The sequence below is a fragment of the Mytilus edulis genome, chromosome 9 (assembly GCF_963676685.1).
Source record: "Mytilus edulis chromosome 9, xbMytEdul2.2, whole genome shotgun sequence".
Classification (NCBI taxonomy): domain Eukaryota; kingdom Metazoa; phylum Mollusca; class Bivalvia; order Mytilida; family Mytilidae; genus Mytilus; species Mytilus edulis.
This window is the reverse complement of record NC_092352.1, coordinates 36,808,309-36,826,454: the sequence shown is the minus strand read 5'-3', so window position 1 is coordinate 36,826,454 and position 18,146 is coordinate 36,808,309. Positions and strand designations below refer to the sequence as shown.

Below are 18,146 nucleotides of genomic sequence, written 5' to 3'. Positions count from 1 at the left end.
AACATGACCTTGTGCAATGCCAAGATACTGTAGATCTATGAATCTGTACATGTATTTAACAGTAATATTTAGTTTGCTTTTAATCTACTGAAAACCAAATCAATAATAATAACAATAAAAACAATATTTGATGATCTAATTAGTGTTGAATTGGTAACCTTTTGAAATACGTTTATTTTAGGATCGATAAGTTTACGAGGATCGTTTCTAAATTTCCGGGCAAGGTAAACAATAACTCTGTAAAAATGATTTGCTATCCCGTATGCGATTAGTTTTATACAGGCACTACAAAACTTCAAAACCAAATCTTTATATATATATGGAAGAATTTAGTAAAGGTTTTAATTAATTTGGGGTAACGAAAGCCCTGGCATAATGATTTACAAGTTATACATAGATTACGTTCGTTAAATCAAAAATGTCACATAAGACACGGCAAAGCGAACTAGTTGATAAATATAAACAGCGTTAGATGGGGCAAAAGGAAAATCACCATCCAAAGAGGGGAAATTAAGAATAGGGAACATAAAAATCGTCCCTTTAGTTGTAAATTTTAGTGTTGAGTTTCCCGTGTAAAACCGAAATATCTAAATCTAGGAAAGGACGGTTATAGCTGTTTAAATTTGTTTTTTTTTAAGTAATCCTTTGAGTAAATTTCGGCATCATAATTAGAAAAAACTTGATTAATTGACGAAAAAATATCAAGATAACAGTAAATGTTGAATATATCAATTAAATACAATTTAGACAGGGCTTCACAGCGTTTGGTCATAAACTGTGATTCATAACAGCACACACACACAAGTCTGTTTTTAAAGGTGGGAAATAAATGCTTATTGGAATACCTACAACCTGTCGATACACTTTGTTAAAAAAAATCCCTTTGACCAAAAGGTATTTTATATTTTAAGGTTGAATAGGACCTCAAGGAGGCAAAATGATATTTATAGTTTAATCCACACTAGGTACCAGTAATTTTAGTGTATTATGTATCCTGTAATGTGTCTATCACCTTTCCTGTCGTTATCAAAATTGAAAAAGTATAGAAACACCGATAATGCTTATTTGCTCGTTGACGTATATATGCGACAATTAGTCGTCCGTGGTTTTTTTTATGCAATTTTTAAATCGAGTTCGTTACTGCAATACAAGTTTTTTGAAAAACACTAAAAAGAATATCATTTTCGTTTTGTCAGACTGACCTATCTTGTTTATACTAGTTTATATGGTATTCAGTTCACACTCCATGACCCCCTCTGTCCTGTTTTTGTTATGTGGTCAATATTATGATAATCTCTGAGGGGACTACATCCACTTCTTTAATCAGACTAGATTGGATTCACCTGAAATTTCACTTGCACTGGCTGTGTCCCTAATATTTGATTTGTTTCTTAGAAAAGGTCTACATATCAAAAATCATTTTCATGTTCTCAAATAATTTGTATAAATACAGTTAACTTTAAGTCACTTGTTGAGAAGAAGAACGTGTATTATAAATCGTAAAAGTAACTAATCCATGACTACTGAGCTGATGAAATTGTCGGGGACTAACAGTGCATCAGCAAAAGTATCGGCCAAGTGCAAGCAAAAAAAATACATCTCATCAATTGTGTACGTTCATAGTGCTACTTTTGATATACTTCGAGAAAGGCTAAAACCTTACCATTTGAAAGCCAGGGATATACGGTATCAACACGTAGATACCTTAGGATGTATGTGATCACAGGGAACATAACAAATATACCAAAAGATGTCTCCGGTCATCGTAACCTGAGGGAGTTTGAACCTTAGTTTCTTGATAATATATTTTTTAAGAATTTTGAAAAGGAGAGTCAGAAACCTCAACAATAGTTCCATCTGATTTTCCAACACTTAACTCTTCTCCTTATATAGATATTTTAAGTATGTTTGTATGTTTTTGTTACGTTTGATCAAATATCAATATATGAATCATAGTGAAAGGGGTATTTAAGTATTTCTATTTGTTAACGCTTCGTTTGAACATATATTAATAAATTAGTTATAGGTGAAAAGGGATTTTATATTTATTTTTCCCAAAAAATATGTCATACAAAGTCGATTACATTGCAAAATAATACATTTTCAAACTTCATTCCACGCTGCCTAATAAAGGAACAGTAGTAACATTGTATAACAGGTGCACCTGTGGTGATGTGAGGCATTATTGTGGATACTTCGTGTATCTAAGATTTTATGAATGTACATCTGATCAATCCCTGTAAATAGGTACATGTATTTACACAATATCAATAATTTATTACGATCTTGTCATATAAAGGAAGTCAGTAGCGACATGTAGACTAATTTGGGATGAAAAAAAAAAACAAAAAATGAACATGTTAAGTTTAATTTGTATTGAAGATTGAAATTGAACATTTTTACGACCTTGTAGTGTATATCGCATACAAGTCAAATCCTAAATTGTACTGTTTATACAACTTAAATGTGTTAATTGAGGAATAAGATCTACATAAAATCAAATGCATACTAAGGAAATTAAGACTAGTTCAACACTGTCAAAATGTAGACTGAGATTTACCTGATGTCTGACGTCTTTAAAGGACTAAATGTAGATAAGGTGTCTTTCTCCATCTTTGAAATACCAGAAAACAATCGGTCTAGATCTTTAATAAAATGTGCAAATTTTAGAATTATTAGGTATTCATGTGTAAGAATTTTCATGTGTAATGACTCTCTTTATGTAATGACTGTCGAATAGTTGGTCATAATTCCAGGCTATTGTATGATATCGAATTCATATATCAAGGTTCAAAATCATCTATGACGGTTCGTGTTAATGATAATAAAAAAAAACATGAATTAAGTAAACATGCATAATGTGTCGTTCATTTATCTGCATGTAGACGAAAATATGTCTTGAAACATATTTTGATACGTATGGCTTTTGTACAATTGAACTATGAACTGATACATACAACAACAACAAATCTACTTAAAATGCTATCAACGCTGTAACAACCCTATAAAATAACAAAATGAAGCTTTAAATTTCTATTATGAAAATTTCGTTTCCATTGGAATATCAGTCATACAACTTAATAATTTATCTACAAAACGAATTTGAATATTATCAAATTAAGATTAAGTGTTGTGACCTACAAGTATTGTTGCTTATATTCAAGCAATTTAAACTGAGATAACAATCATTTAACCTTATGTTTATAATTTGAAGTATAGAGCATTTCTTTGCTTTTTCAAAACGTTTCTCGGTATCTTTTTGTAATCTTTATTAAAAAAATGAAATTGTAAGTACTGCAACACCAAGAGTCATAAAAAACATTATTTTTTTAATAGAAAGTCATGTGGTAGTGCTTTTCATTGATTGATATAAATTTACTGTATGCTTTCAACGCTGGGACAAACTGGTCTCTAAAGAGCCTAGCTTATCGGAAACTTTGATAACTTTATATTAGATATTTATTAGTTCTTTTGGCATAATATTTTATAAAAAGTTAAATCTTTGATATTTAATGGGTGCAACTGTTAGATCTTAGCAGGCCGTATCACATACAGTTTATTAAAATTCCGTCTGAAATTTAATCTCAGTTCAAAATTGATAACAGGTATATGGAATTTCTTTACAGAATATGAGTATGTTGGGTGCTATGGAGACAACAGGTGCCTTTGACTTTCAACGCGGAAATCCACATCATAGGATGTCGACACAGATTTGCTACCATTTTTTTTCAAAACAAAATCAATTGTTTGAATATTTTGCAACATCGGTATACATTCATTTTATTCTTAAATGCTTCTTCTTGTAATTTTATTTGGATCTAAAAACTAAAGCACATTTTATGTGTTGCATCTATAAAATTACGAGCTGTAGCTATTTTTTCTTTTCCTATTTTAAAAGTGAAATGTCTTGTGGTTGTCATGAGATGAACGTTATCTCATGAATGTTGAATTGAATTTAGAAATACATTTTGATCTCGGTGTGACTCGCGATGGCTTTCGACAAGCAAAATTATGAGTTCTTATGAAATTTACATGTACCATGTGTAATGTTATTATAAAAAATGTAAAGATGAATAAAAATAAATATGTAATAAAATTCATAAGACATTCAAACAAAACGTCTCTATATTTGTGGTATTGCCAAAATTAGCAATTTTTATAAAGGAGCATTATGCATTTAAAGTCCTTTCAATCGAGCTTCTTGTAATTTTATTGTTCTTGAAATTATTGCACTGCACTAAGATATGCATATACTCTAAATTTAGTAATTTATGCACGTTTATGCATATATCTATTACGAATCTACAACGTTTTATCGACAAATAATATGGCATTCAGTGATCGTCATCAACTTTCGAGTTTGTTGCCGAAGAAAACCGGATCAAAACAGTGATCAACAATGAACATGAATACGTGGTGCATGTGACATATAAGTGATTCGATAGAGCCATGATAATATGTATTCGGATTTTCAATGCGTTCCCAATTTTTTATATAAACATTACCTTAACACTTGTTGAATATTTTTTTTTGTATTTAATTAGTTCTTTTTGTTTCATTAAGTATCAATTACGTTCCGTTTCTAGTTTGTTTACATTCTTTAACTCATATTTCCCCTTGCACTTGTGCTGTGCGATGGTCGATGTTCTAATGGCAGTTCTCGTAATTATTGTCATTACATACGGGAAAATATCGGCGTATTACTGTTATAGTTCATTATCAGTAAATTTTTGAATATTTTCATTATATTAAGGATTTTCATTTACAAGACAGTTCATGTACACGTGTTACATTGCAAATCTTAGCCGTTCAAAAATACAAACAATTCTTACTTTTTTATTTTACAGTTTAACGTTATGACTTTTATGTTTGAAATTTAAATGTCAAAAGTAGAATTTGTGTTACATAATGACTTCTTTCTTATTTCTGTTTTGTGAACTGTAATTTGTGATGTTGAATTTCTCTTTTTGATAAATGATTGTATTTTGTTTCTTTAAATATTTCTAAATTATCCCCAAAAAACCCGATATCTATTCACTCTGTTGAACGTAATCATGCAGATTTATAAGTGGCATAAAAATAGAATTTCAATATAAATTTATATCAAATTTATATTTCGACTAATAAAGAGCTAAAATGATGCAAAATTAAAAACTATAATCTATCAAAGTACTAAAGATAAGAGTGCAGTATCAAAAATGGTAAAGGAACTATAGAAATAATTTGTGTTTCTGACAAAAAGATTAAGAGTTTAACCAGACCTGTACATTTAATTATTTATTTTCATCATTGCCGCGCTTGTGGTCATATTTGTCTCAGCTTTTCTTCGTTAATGATTTTCTCTTCCCTCTAGAAAAATCAAAGTCTTCTTACTATTTGTATTTTATCGGATATACGTAGTATCTAGAAAATAAAATTTTAAAACAACATGTGTGTACATCACGCATAACATTAAGAACGTAAGATATAAAAAACAAAATACCATGACACGAAATACTGTGTCTTCACTATTAAAATAAATCAACTTTTGCCAAAAGTGATTTTAATGATGGATCTTAAAATTGTTTTCTTTTCATTTCAATATTTGAAATGTTAGTTAAGTATAAACAGTTATTCGTTTAATTCTCACATAGTTTAAAAATATAAGTAAAACTTTTTCTATCGATTTAATTAATAAAATTAGAAAATTCTAAGTAATTTATTATAGTATAACAGTGTTTCAGAATGGAAACGAATGTTATTGTGGTAATGGAGAAAAATTAGGCAAAGGAGCGTATAAACTTTCATCTGGGTGCACTACGTTGTGTAGAAATAACCGACACGATATATGTGGTGGTGGTTGGAGATTGTCAGTTTATAATATCAATACAGGTACAAACTGAAACAACTTGATTTATACAGCAAAATTTACATTCCCAAATTGGTCTAAAAGAGGGACGAAAATACCAAAGGGACAGTCAAACTCATAAATCGAAAACAATCTGACAACGCCTTGGCTAAAAAATGAAAAAGACAAACAAACAACAGCACACATGAAAACTAAAGATTAAACAACACGTACCCCACCAAAACACTAGGGGTGATCTCAGGTGCTCCATAAGGGTAAGCAGATCCTGCTCCACATGTGGCACCCGTCGTGTTGGTCATGTGATAACAAATCCGGTAAATAGTTTAATTCGGTAGATCACATTCATGAAAGGGAAGGGCATTGTAGTTACGACGTAAGGAACATATCTGATATCATTTGTGAAACGGTTATTCCATAACGGTCAACCAACTCGTGATGGCGTCCGTAAAATTTACGAAGGGATGATTTCAACTTCACCATTTGGAACTCTTGGTTTAAAAGCTTCCTTGTGAGCATCAACCCTCTATCAAGAAAATCATGATAGGAAATGCAAGCACGGGAATATCGTATCAATTGGGAGATATATACTCCGTATGCAGGTGCTTCTGAAATGTTGCTACTTAGAAATGGAAAGTTCACAATTGGAAAGCTGAAATCATCTCTTTTGTCGTAAAGTTTGGTTTCAACCTACCGTCATTGTCACTTCTAGATGTAAGTCAAGAAATGAGGCCGACTTAACTGTATCTGTAGTATCCTTTATCTCTAGCTCGATGGAATAGATGCGTTCCACATAGTCACCAAATTTTGAATTATTTAGTGAAAGAACATCATCTATATAGCGGAAAGTAGAGTTAAAGGATATTGCTAACTTTTTATCTTTCTTCCTAAGAAGTTCCTGCATGAAGTCAGCCTCATAATAATAAAGAAACAAGTCGGCAAGTAAATAGTCTATATATAGTTATAACTAGCATTTTAACAATTCAAACCTTGATCATTGCAGGTACGTCTTAATTGACAAAGATTGCTATTTTCGGTGGTTCTTACTGGATGGCTTTTTCTGCCAATAAAAAAAAAGCCGCCATAATTGAGCCTAGAAATCAGAAAATAGCGCTATACACCAACAATCAACCAATTAATCAAAGAAAATTAGATGATTTACAGTTCACAAGTATAGCCCATACATATCTAAACCGGTATATATTCTGAAGTAAGTATGATAATTTAATACCACAAAATGTCAAAAGAAGTTTCTAAACGTCGTCGCGTTGTTGGAAGTGATACATCGAATTATGACGTTTTTCCCTACCAAACAAACTCATCATATATATCAGGATTGAAATTCTGTATTTGCGCCAGATGCGCGTTTCGTCTACAAAAGACTCACCAGTGACGCTCGAATAAAACAATTTTCAAATGCCAAATAAAGTGCGATGTTGAAGAGCATTGAGGACCAAAAATTCCTGAAATTTTTGCAAGTACATGAAGGTATAAACGGATTGGTTAATTCACCAAAAACGAAGTGGTGTATTTATCAACAACAAACAATTTTCTAAGAAAAATCTGATGTACTTGAAATAAAAGATGTGATGATACATTTTTCGCGTATTTTCTGTGCTTTCTATATACATGTTAACTTATTTTAATCAGTGAAATTTCAGACAATAAAAAAGCAAATGTTAGATTTGATGTGTCACTTAAGAAACTGCTCAAATATTATTACATCTAATAGGTAGAATATTTAAAAGATGTACTAAATGAAGTAAATTGCAGATGTTATCAGTGTAAATTTTTCATTGCATAGGTCAACAAATAGTCAATAACATGTTTACAAATAACCGGATAGAAGTAAACTGCAGTCATAATGCTGGTGCAAAAAATATACACGTAATGTATTCAGCCTGCAAATCGAATGAAAGTACCAGGATCAAAGTGCACACGTTAAGTACAGACAAAATGTACATTGGTAAAGACTATTGTTCTCTATTTGAGGATATATTTTCTTGCTACAAGCCGTTGTATGCGATCCTGAATTTTTCTTGTGTTGGTGAGTAAATTTTTATTCTTGCAGATGTAGATATAAAGAGAACACATGAGGTTACTTCAATAACAATGGCCACAAAAAAACATACAGGTCGCAGTGTCTTTTTTTTAAACTGTATCATGTATATGCAATGCATCAATAGTTTATTACTATTGTTTTTTTATCTCCGTCTTTGAAACATGATTCGGTTTTGTCTGTTCTATGGTTGGGTTGTTGTCTCTTTGACACATTCCCCATTTCCATTCTCAAATTTTTTTATTTACTGAAAACTTCTAGTTTCAGACAGATCAACTCATCATTCTGTAGACATTATGAAACCATCTTTTGGTATCATGGATGACTGTACTTTTATACATATATATGTGTTCGGTTAGACAATCGTTAAATGAATGTAAAATAACGGACAAATCTTCAAAGTAAAATTACAAAAATACTGATCTCCGACAAAAAATCATAACAGAAAGTCCATAATCAAATGGCAAAATCAAAAGCTCAAACACATCAAACGAATGGACAACATCTGTTATATTCCTGACTTGGGACAGGCATTTTATAAGTATGGTGGATTGAACCTTGTTTTAAAACTAGCTAAACTTATCATTGGTATGACAGTGGCATACAATTCCATGCAAACAGCTGTGTCCAAACCACTTAAGTTCAGTACATTTCTTACCAGACTCAACAGTGCTATAATGTCGATGCAGTTCCGATCTAAAACAGCTTTTTCTCGTCGTCTTCTTTTATTCAATATTTCCCCCTCTTGATACTTCATATCAATTCGACATTGCAGTTGTATTTACATTTGCATGCATATGGGGATATATGTTTCACGCTTGCGTGTAGCTTTTCATTAAAGTTGCATTCGTTCATTATACTGGTAACACAGTTTAATATAAAGATAATTTATATCGAAAATTAAACTTTAAACATATAAATTTACATTTTGTATATCTCTTTTATGAATAAAAACGTAACTTTAACCTGTATTTACCTTATAAAATGAATGTGCTAAAATGTAATAAAACGCTGCGGCAAATGTAAGGAATTTTAAGCAGAAATGTAACAGTTATAAGTTCAAATGTAGTGTACCGTTTTTCTACACGCTTTCGCCATTTGCGTCAATATAATTTTCAATAATATATTTCAAGACTTTGCTTTATCAATATTGATGTTCACATAATCAAATAGTTCGTTGTCGAAAAATTAGTCTTTTAAAGTGTATTCATTTTATCATCAGTTCTGTTTTTCGCCGCACAGTTTACATTCACTCATCGATTACGCGCTTGTAAGAGTACCTGTGTTAAATGTTCTATAAGCCCCATAAACATGGAAACCGCGGCTAAGTAATTCTTTATTAATGTCTACTCACGATATATTATATATATATATATATTTTAGGGAGAAACCTCAGAGTTGACACAAGAAACACCGACGAGCTAAATCGAACAGGCAAGTGATAAGAGAAATGTGTTCTGTTCTTTTTTGAAAGCTTAATAGTATGTTTTGAAAGTTGGATCTTTGTAATCTATCAAGTCCATTATGTAAGAATTGACAAACAAGAGTTAACATCTGGAATATTTATGGCGATTGTTTATATAGAATTGAAAATAAGGCTCATAAAATAAATATTCGATTTATGTCAATATATTTTTATCTACGTGTGCACAAATTTATTTCAACTGAATCCTAATTGTTTGCCATTCTATCAAAGAAGAAAAAGACAGTTGAATAAATTATTATTTTTAACACATGAATTCGAATCCATGATACAAGAATCAATTCAATACATCAGAATACTGGTGAAAACACATTTGTTGAAAACTGTGATTTTTTAAAGCCAGACTGGCAAACATAATCACACAGAAGTTTGTAGCTAGTTCTGGCTTAACGTAACTTTCTTAGTAAGCGGGTTAAAGTTTTATTACTAGTTAATTTAGCAAATATTATTTGTGGTCACAAAATTGATTGAAAATTATGATTTATTTTGTAAATCATATGAAATGATAAAATTATGATAACTTATATTCCAGCAATTGTCATTGGTGTTATCGGAGGGCTAGCTTTGATTTGCATTTTAGTTGTATTTACATACAGATTACGGTATGGGTTTTTTCTGGTTACACTCGTATTATTCATAATCTCAGTATCAAGGCTTAGTTTAGTTAAAGTTTCTTAACTTTTAATCAAAGACTTTTAACATGCTGATCATGGTATAAGGACTTTTGCTTTCAAATTGTATATAGTACATTTAATCAAAAACAATAGAGGTTGATTTTGTTGCAAAAATATCTTTGATAATATTTTCTTTTTCAAAAATATGATACAAGTATACATTAGTTATCAGGCTTATTTTAAGCTACCGATTATGCAAAATTGTTAGATTTTGTATAGATTTTACATGGAAAGTTAAACTATGGGAGATAAAAATAGAAAAAAGAAATACTTTAGTTTTAAGATAAAATAAGCAAAGATTGCACTTGTAATTTTCATTCACGAAATAAAAAGAAAAATGGGTTTATGGAGTTATTTTCCATTGTTACAAAACAAAATAGGAAAGTTACTACACATTCCTTTATAAAAGTTACTATATCTGAGATATATCTCCTTGTATGGAGGTGTTTATAAAATTGAATCAAAATGTTACATAAAAAAAACTTACAAACATCTTTTTCAAACTTCATTAAGGTCGATTTTCTTTCTGCTATTTCTATTATCTAATATGATTGAATATTGTCACAGATATTTTTCGAACGCCATGTTTAGTACATTTATTGTTATGATTATCAACTTTCGTTGATTCTTTAGTTTTGCTTGCTTTACATCCAGTCGCAATTATTACATGCATATTCAGGACGAGAACACATAACAATTATTCAAATAGGTATCCAGCTTAAGGAAATCGCTCGCCAATTTTTAAAAGGGTTTTACTGGCGGAATGGGAGATGTCCAGGGATTACCATATGCCTTCATCATGTATATACAAATCAACTCAGTCAACCCTCAGGGTTTCTACTTCTACATAGCATTGACCTCAAGCAACATTTGCATAATATCCCACCTGCTATCTCTCAAATTAATATAAATATTACGTCATCAACTACGTGTTAAGTATTTTTTCTTCAGATTACATTGGAATGATAGTATGGGAAATAGAAAAAATAAAACAAATTCTTCAAGTACTGTGCACAACACAATATTTGCACCAGTTATGCCTTCCAGTGAAGAACTGGCAAGCTACACAGACTTGCAATTGCAAACGGGAATACGTCCATATTCTATACTGAATACACGTACTCAACAATCAGATATAAACAGGCCGAAAGTTAGAGAAACATCATATGGGTCATCAACTTCCAACGATTACGAAGATATCCAGCATCAATCTAAAACTGAACACTATGAAAACACTCATCAACTGCAGCGTACAGAATCAGGCCATGAGTATTTAGATTTATACGATACAAAGGAAACCATTTACCCTTTGAAGGGTACAGGATGTGAAATAAAGTAAATTTACAAAAGTATTATTGTCTTTCAATTTTGTCATCCTATTAGCTTCGCAGTCGCTACAAATGACAGTGAATGTACTCTTATAGTATTAACTTAAGAGGAAACTATGATCTATTATAGATATAATTTTTTTTTTTAAAAGGGTTTTGTTGAAAACGTCAATGAGACACCAACCATAACGACAAAACAACAAAATAACATCTTAAGGAGGTTTGCTACTCAGTTTCAAAATAACAAGCTTTTCATAACGCTAATATATATTGATAGGGGATTAATAAAGAAACCAAAAAAGCAAAAAAACAAATAGGTCAATGTAAAATTGAGAATGGAAATGGGGAATGTGCCAAAGAGACAACAATCCGACCATAGAGCAGACAACAGCAGAAGGTCACCAACAGGTCTTCAATGCAATGAGAAATTCCCGCACCCGGAGGCGTCCTTCAGCTGGCCCCTAAACAAATATATACTAGTTCAGTGATAATGAACGCTATCAATGTGCTTGTTTTCGAGATATAAGTCATTGAAATTTTGGCCGGAAAATGTTCTCTCTTGATTTTTCTTAGCTTTATCATTGACAAACTTATGTTTTCAAAAACAATTAAAAAATAACAAAGATTTTATAAAACATTTACAGATGGCTTACATATAAAAGATTTGTAAAATGAAAAATGGGGGACAATTGGCAAATTTTTTAAGGCATTTAAATGGATAAAACCAGAGGATTCCGATAATCTGACAATAAACCCAAAACATCACAAGCGAACTTCCTTAGGGACATGATGATGTATTTTAACAGACGTTTATATAAGATGACAATCTCTAAATCACTACGCGTCTATTAAGTAAAATCAATCAAATGAGTACCAGTTAGATCTTTGGAAATTCAACTCTAACAAAAGTATTATACTTAAAACAAAATTATTGTCCTAAAAAACATCTATATATATTTTCCATTTTGATAAGTTTCATTACATTAGAAAATCACAGAAAATTGTTTGATAAAATGCAGTAATGCAGCAGGATGGTAATATCTAAAACAATCAAAAAGAAAAACCTAGTGAATTTGTGTTCCACTGTTTCTTAAATATTTGAATCTGGACTTAAAACTGCACTATCATACTGTAAAAACTACGATAAAGCCCAATTTTGAGATCCTGTCATTTCAATCGGAGCCAAAGTCTTACCATAGAATATATTTTGGAAGAAGGTGTCTTAAAGCAAGATGAGAAGTTCTTTGCTACTATCTTATTTTTTCACAACGTATGAATAGAATCAACATCATTGGTAAAATATGCTTTGCACATGAATCGATGCTACAGTGGCATCACAAATGATTTTTGTTTGGTTCCATTTAATTATTCTCATCCTAACTCCTCAATTGTCAAAGATTTCTAAATTTCAAAAATTCTACCGGTACACAATGGAATTTAAAAAGTCAGCAAGCTTTAAGACTGATTGAAACTAGCAGATATCATTCCTCATTGAAAGACATTGAAACTGTTCAAAATAAATTTTGTAAATGGCTACTAGGAATGGGCCAAAAGACTAATAATCACATAGCAAGAGGTGAATGTGGCCGTCATGAACTATATATAAATTATGCGTGTAAACCTATTAAGTATTTTCTACACTTACAATGCATGGATGATAACAGACTTCCAAAACTATGCTATCGTATGATGTTTAAAATGAATGAACATGGACGTTTAAATTGGTGTTCTAAAGTGCAAAGACTATTATTTTCAAATGGATTTGGTGTTGTATGGGAAAGTCAAAGTGTTAGAGATGCAAAATTGTTTTTACATTTATTTAAACAGAGACTTACAGATATAAACTTACAATCTTGGTCAGATTATATTGGCAACTCATCAAAGTGTGCTTTTTATTCAAAAGTTAAGGATTATATTTGTATAAATGAAAATATACAGAAACGGTCATATAATCTTAGATATGAAATTTTTTCAATTTTATGTTCAAACCATAAGCTAGCTATTGAACAAGGTAGACATGAAAACCAACCAAGGGAAAATAGGTTGTGTAAAATTTGTAATACAAATGAAATAGAAGATGAATTCCATTTTGTACTAGTTTGTCCAATTTTGGCTGATATAAGGAGAAATTTTTTACCTTTATGGTGTCAAAGTAATTGTAACAGAGACACTTTAACTAGTCTTTTTAGAACAGAAAATTTAATTACTTTGAAAAATCTGGCTGTATTTTTGAAAAAAGCTAAATGCTGTAGAGAAGAAGTCTTGTCACTATGACTTGATCAAATGAATATACTTAATAAATAAATAAATAAATTTATTACAAATACAAGTTTATAAAACTTTTTGAAAATTAATAGATATATATATATATATATGTTGGTAATATGTGTGTGTTGTATTGTTTAATATATGTTATTATTGAACTGTAGTTGATATTAAAATGTGAATTTATAAATGTACCGTGGGCTGGAGGCCTGTTTTTGTACAATAAACTTGATTTGATTCATTTTGATTCCTCATTTCAAAAGCAAATTTACAAGCACGTTATATAGGTCCCGCGCATTTTCAGCTGAAATTTGTGGCTATGTTTCATTGAAATTATGCTCAATAAGTTTGAATTTCCTTGATAGAAAGGTAGCCACCACTTACTGCGTCGGCAAACTATAAAATTTGAATTATGTTATATGAAAATTGGTGAAAAATACAGAACTCCTCATTTCCAATTGACCAAATATCAATACAGCTAACACTTTCAACTGTCCTGGGATAAAGAAATCAACAAAATTTAAAACTGAAATATAACATTTATTTGGTTTTTCTTTGTAATACAAAAAAGTAAAAATCATAACAAAACATTTTGACACATCTGCATTAGATGTCTTTTATATTTTTTTACAAATCTAAAATACAATTCTTTTAGAGTTTTAATAGTCTTTTTGCACAACAGCTTTACGTGCGCCGAAACAAATACTTTTACTTCCATCTTTCAAATCTAAACAATCGCGCAGTTAACCCCAAATAAAAAATCGAACAGCACAAATTCAACAGCGGGTCAATTGCATTATGATTAAAAACGAAGAAACGCCAAAGTATGAATGGTCATATGTGATTCTAACAATTTTCTTTTCCTAAGTGGTGATTGGTCAGTAATGCAAAGGTCCTATGAACGGTTATTTGCTACTGTTTATAAAGTTCCCTACGTATATTTAAACGTGTTTGATACTTTTAATGTGACATATTTGCTAAAAATGTCAACGAAAAATTATGTATTTTGGATTTCATCATGCAAGAAGATTTCAGAAATTGATGTCCTGTTAGATAAAAGGTATTTGTCTCATTGGAAATCATACCACAACTTGTTTTCTATATGCATACATTAGTGTAAAGCTTAATATTTTTATTTATATTGTTAACGTAAAAAAAATATAAGGGGAAAGGGAAGTGTATGATTTGATCATATCCTATCATGTACATATTGTTAACCTTATGTAGTTATGTACATGTGAAAAATGTGTTATGTCTCTATCGACTCAAGGAGCATACCCATGGACTGTGTTTGGTTTCATATTTGGATCGGTTTTATACTGATAAAATTTGTATACTTGGATAGAAACCGTAAGTTTAAATTATTTTGAATTTTTCTTCCTTTTTCTTAGTATAAATGTTTCGAAAATTACGTTTCCATAAAAACCCTACAAAACATGTACATGTATGAGTGTTAGTCGAGTTATAAATTGATATTGGACATCGAATAGAGAAGACTACATTCAATCGAACTATGTTTATTTTTGCAATACATTACGTCACATTGGACGTCGATTTATAGAGTATCAAAATATTGGACGTCGATTTGAGAATGTGACGTCAGCTTTTGACGTCGAATTTAGGAACGGCCGTCGATTTCAGGAATGGACGTCGATTAGAGGCCGGACGTTGATCTGAGTCTAACATATATATGACACTTTTGTCAACACAAATCATAAAAAGCTATCAAAATAATGAAACGTGGTTTAATTTATTTAGATAATTGTTTTTTATTAGAATGCTTTTCGGTTGTGTGTGCATGTGGTTTGATTAAATACTAGTATATAGTTGTTGTTCCTTATAATAAAAAGTATAAAATATACTCATCACAGATACCAGGATATTATAATGGGGAATAGTTGTAGTGTATTATATAAAACTCCACTTAACAAGGAGAGTTTTTTAAATTTGAATAACAAAATTCACATATTTTATAACTTATGAATTTTAAATGCAAGAAATTACACCACCAAGTTTACTTAGATACGTAATAACATGTTATATGTGGTTAATCTCAGTTTTAGTTTGTTACCCAGATTTGTTTTCTCTCATACGATTTATGACTTTCGAACAGCGGTATACTACTGTTGCCTTTATATACGACGTCAAATTGTTAGCTAATGCATTAATCAAACATACATCTACAACAAACATTAATAAGTATTTAGTTTTTTTGGCGTACGGCTGTCTCAGAAATTTAGTGTGCATGGTCACTTTATCCGAAATTTTTGAAAAACAAATAGAAATAGTGTAGTTGTAGGCAAACTGAGGTTTGCTTGCAAACATAACTTTAAAGTAGTCAGATCGGCTGGTTAGTGCCCAGTGTCTAATCTAGTTTAAAGCTACTACAGAAACACTATATTATGCACAATCCGCTCTCCTGGTTCCAAAGCATGTGATTGATAAGCATCTGAACTGTGATTAACAAAAAGAATGGCGATGCCTTCAACGTAAACAAAGAAAATTTATAAATAGTTTTCACGTGCTAAAAATAATTGAATGTAGATAATGCAATGAGGAACGATAAGGGGCAAATCGTCTTTTGTATAAACCTGAATTATATACATAATTCTCATTTTAGAAAAAAGTTTTATCTGCAATCGATTTATTGTGCTTTTATAGGGTTTTTTTTAATTAATGTTCAAAGGATTTTTAATAAATAAAAGTCAACAACTACTAGTTTAATTGACATTAAAAATGAGTTTAATTTAAATGTATTTATTTGTTCAAACCTATCTTGTCACCTTGTAGTGACAGCAATTCTGTGTTCACGACAAACAGTGTCATTAACATGTGATGAAGGAACTAGAATTCATATAAATGAGGTACATTTTAGACGAAAAGAAGAAGTCTTAACTCTCGACAATACAACCCTGACTAGAGATGAAAATAAAACTAGGAGAATTGTTGCATTATTATGCAATCAACACAACACCTGTCACCTTAATAACAGTCTTAACAATTTTACTGGTTTTCTGTCAACGATACCAAGAAAAATAAGTTTCACGTATAGATGTGGTGAGTGTTGACAATTTTGAATACAAATTTTAATCTGTTTAAAAGGGAAAGTTGAATTTTGGTTTTTATATGACTATAATTCGGCAAAATGAATAAACAGTGGAATGATTCAAACTAATAACACAAAATTAAGCAGGTCAACATACCGTATACCTTAAACTTCTTTGATGACAATTTCAATTACATATTTGAAATAATGGGTGGTTTTTTTTTCGTTTATTAAAAGAATTTTGTCTGGTTTTATATCACAATGATAAGATAATTTGTGATTCAATTGACCCTAGATATAAAACCACGTTTAGTCTACCATTTTTGACATAGGACAATGTCTGCACTAAGTAAGGAATATGACAGCTGTTATCATTCGTTTGAGGTGTTTGAGCTTTTGGTTTTGCCATTTGATTACGGACTTTCCGTTTTCAGTAACCTTTGAGTTTTCATTTGTTATTTTAATTTTTAATTCTCCAAAATAAAATCAAAAACTTTAAAACACATAAAGATACCTTTATGTGAACATACGATCTTCAAAGACATACAATGTGTACATACCAGTTTGTTTACGAACTGATTAAAATCGTTTTCAGGATAATGATAATTAAACATTAATTCGTATCTGTTAGAACATATGTGTAACCACAACTATGTAATAATGTGTATTAAAAAAATATTTCATTCCTTATGCAAAATAAAATGTCATGTGTTACCATCAACATCATGACTCTGCAGTAGTCTTCGACATTTTTATGTATTGTACTCAATTTTATAACTGTTCATTATATTGGAAACTAAATAAGTACATTTCAGAATTTGAATATCGTGGTTGTTTCACAGACGAGGAGGAATATGGTCTGCATAGTCGTGGATTTTTCTTAGCCGAAAACATGTCTGCAAAAATTTGCTATATTATGTGTAACACAGGACACGTCATTCATAATTTCTTTGCTACAGAGGTATCGTTATTTATGTTAATGTATTACTAATAATTTTTGATACCTTAGTTTTTGTATCCATATTATTTGCCATCCGCTTAGTTTCATTAGTTCCGAGTGACGTTCACGAAACACGTCTATCTGGAATTATCTACATCAAGTACCCTCGAGATCAAGTAAATTAAGCTAGATACAAAACAGGTGCACAATTTAAAACTAAAATGACCTTAACGGGTAATTGACGTCAAACGAGGGATATAATTTAGTGATTTTTTGTAATGTTTAAGCAATTTACCAAAAATAAATCTACAGTTCAAACAAAGACCTTGAAAGAACCGAACTTCAGTTTTGTTTGAAGAGGTCTGACACCGCCAAATACAACATTTTATTTCTTTTATGGACTTATTATTTACTAGAGCACACATTTCAAAATGAGACAAATAGTATCAATACAATATGCTGCCGTCATATTTAGAGATATTATCTTAATACAAAATCTAGATAAG

General features: G+C 30.6%; 1 protein-coding gene across 1 annotated transcript in view; it reads left to right on the top strand.

The window, feature by feature from the left end:
- Nucleotides 1-14,825: 14,825 nt before the first annotated feature.
- The window catches only part of LOC139489677 (uncharacterized), a 39,335-nt gene continuing 36,014 nt past the window's right edge, over nucleotides 14,826-18,146 (top strand). The window contains exons 1-3 of the mRNA XM_071276334.1: nucleotides 14,826-15,004; nucleotides 16,445-16,711; nucleotides 17,516-17,661. Coding sequence (XP_071132435.1) covers nucleotides 14,899-15,004; nucleotides 16,445-16,711; nucleotides 17,516-17,661 — 519 coding nt within the window. The 5' untranslated portion in view covers nucleotides 14,826-14,898. The remainder of the gene's footprint in view (nucleotides 15,005-16,444; nucleotides 16,712-17,515; nucleotides 17,662-18,146) is intronic.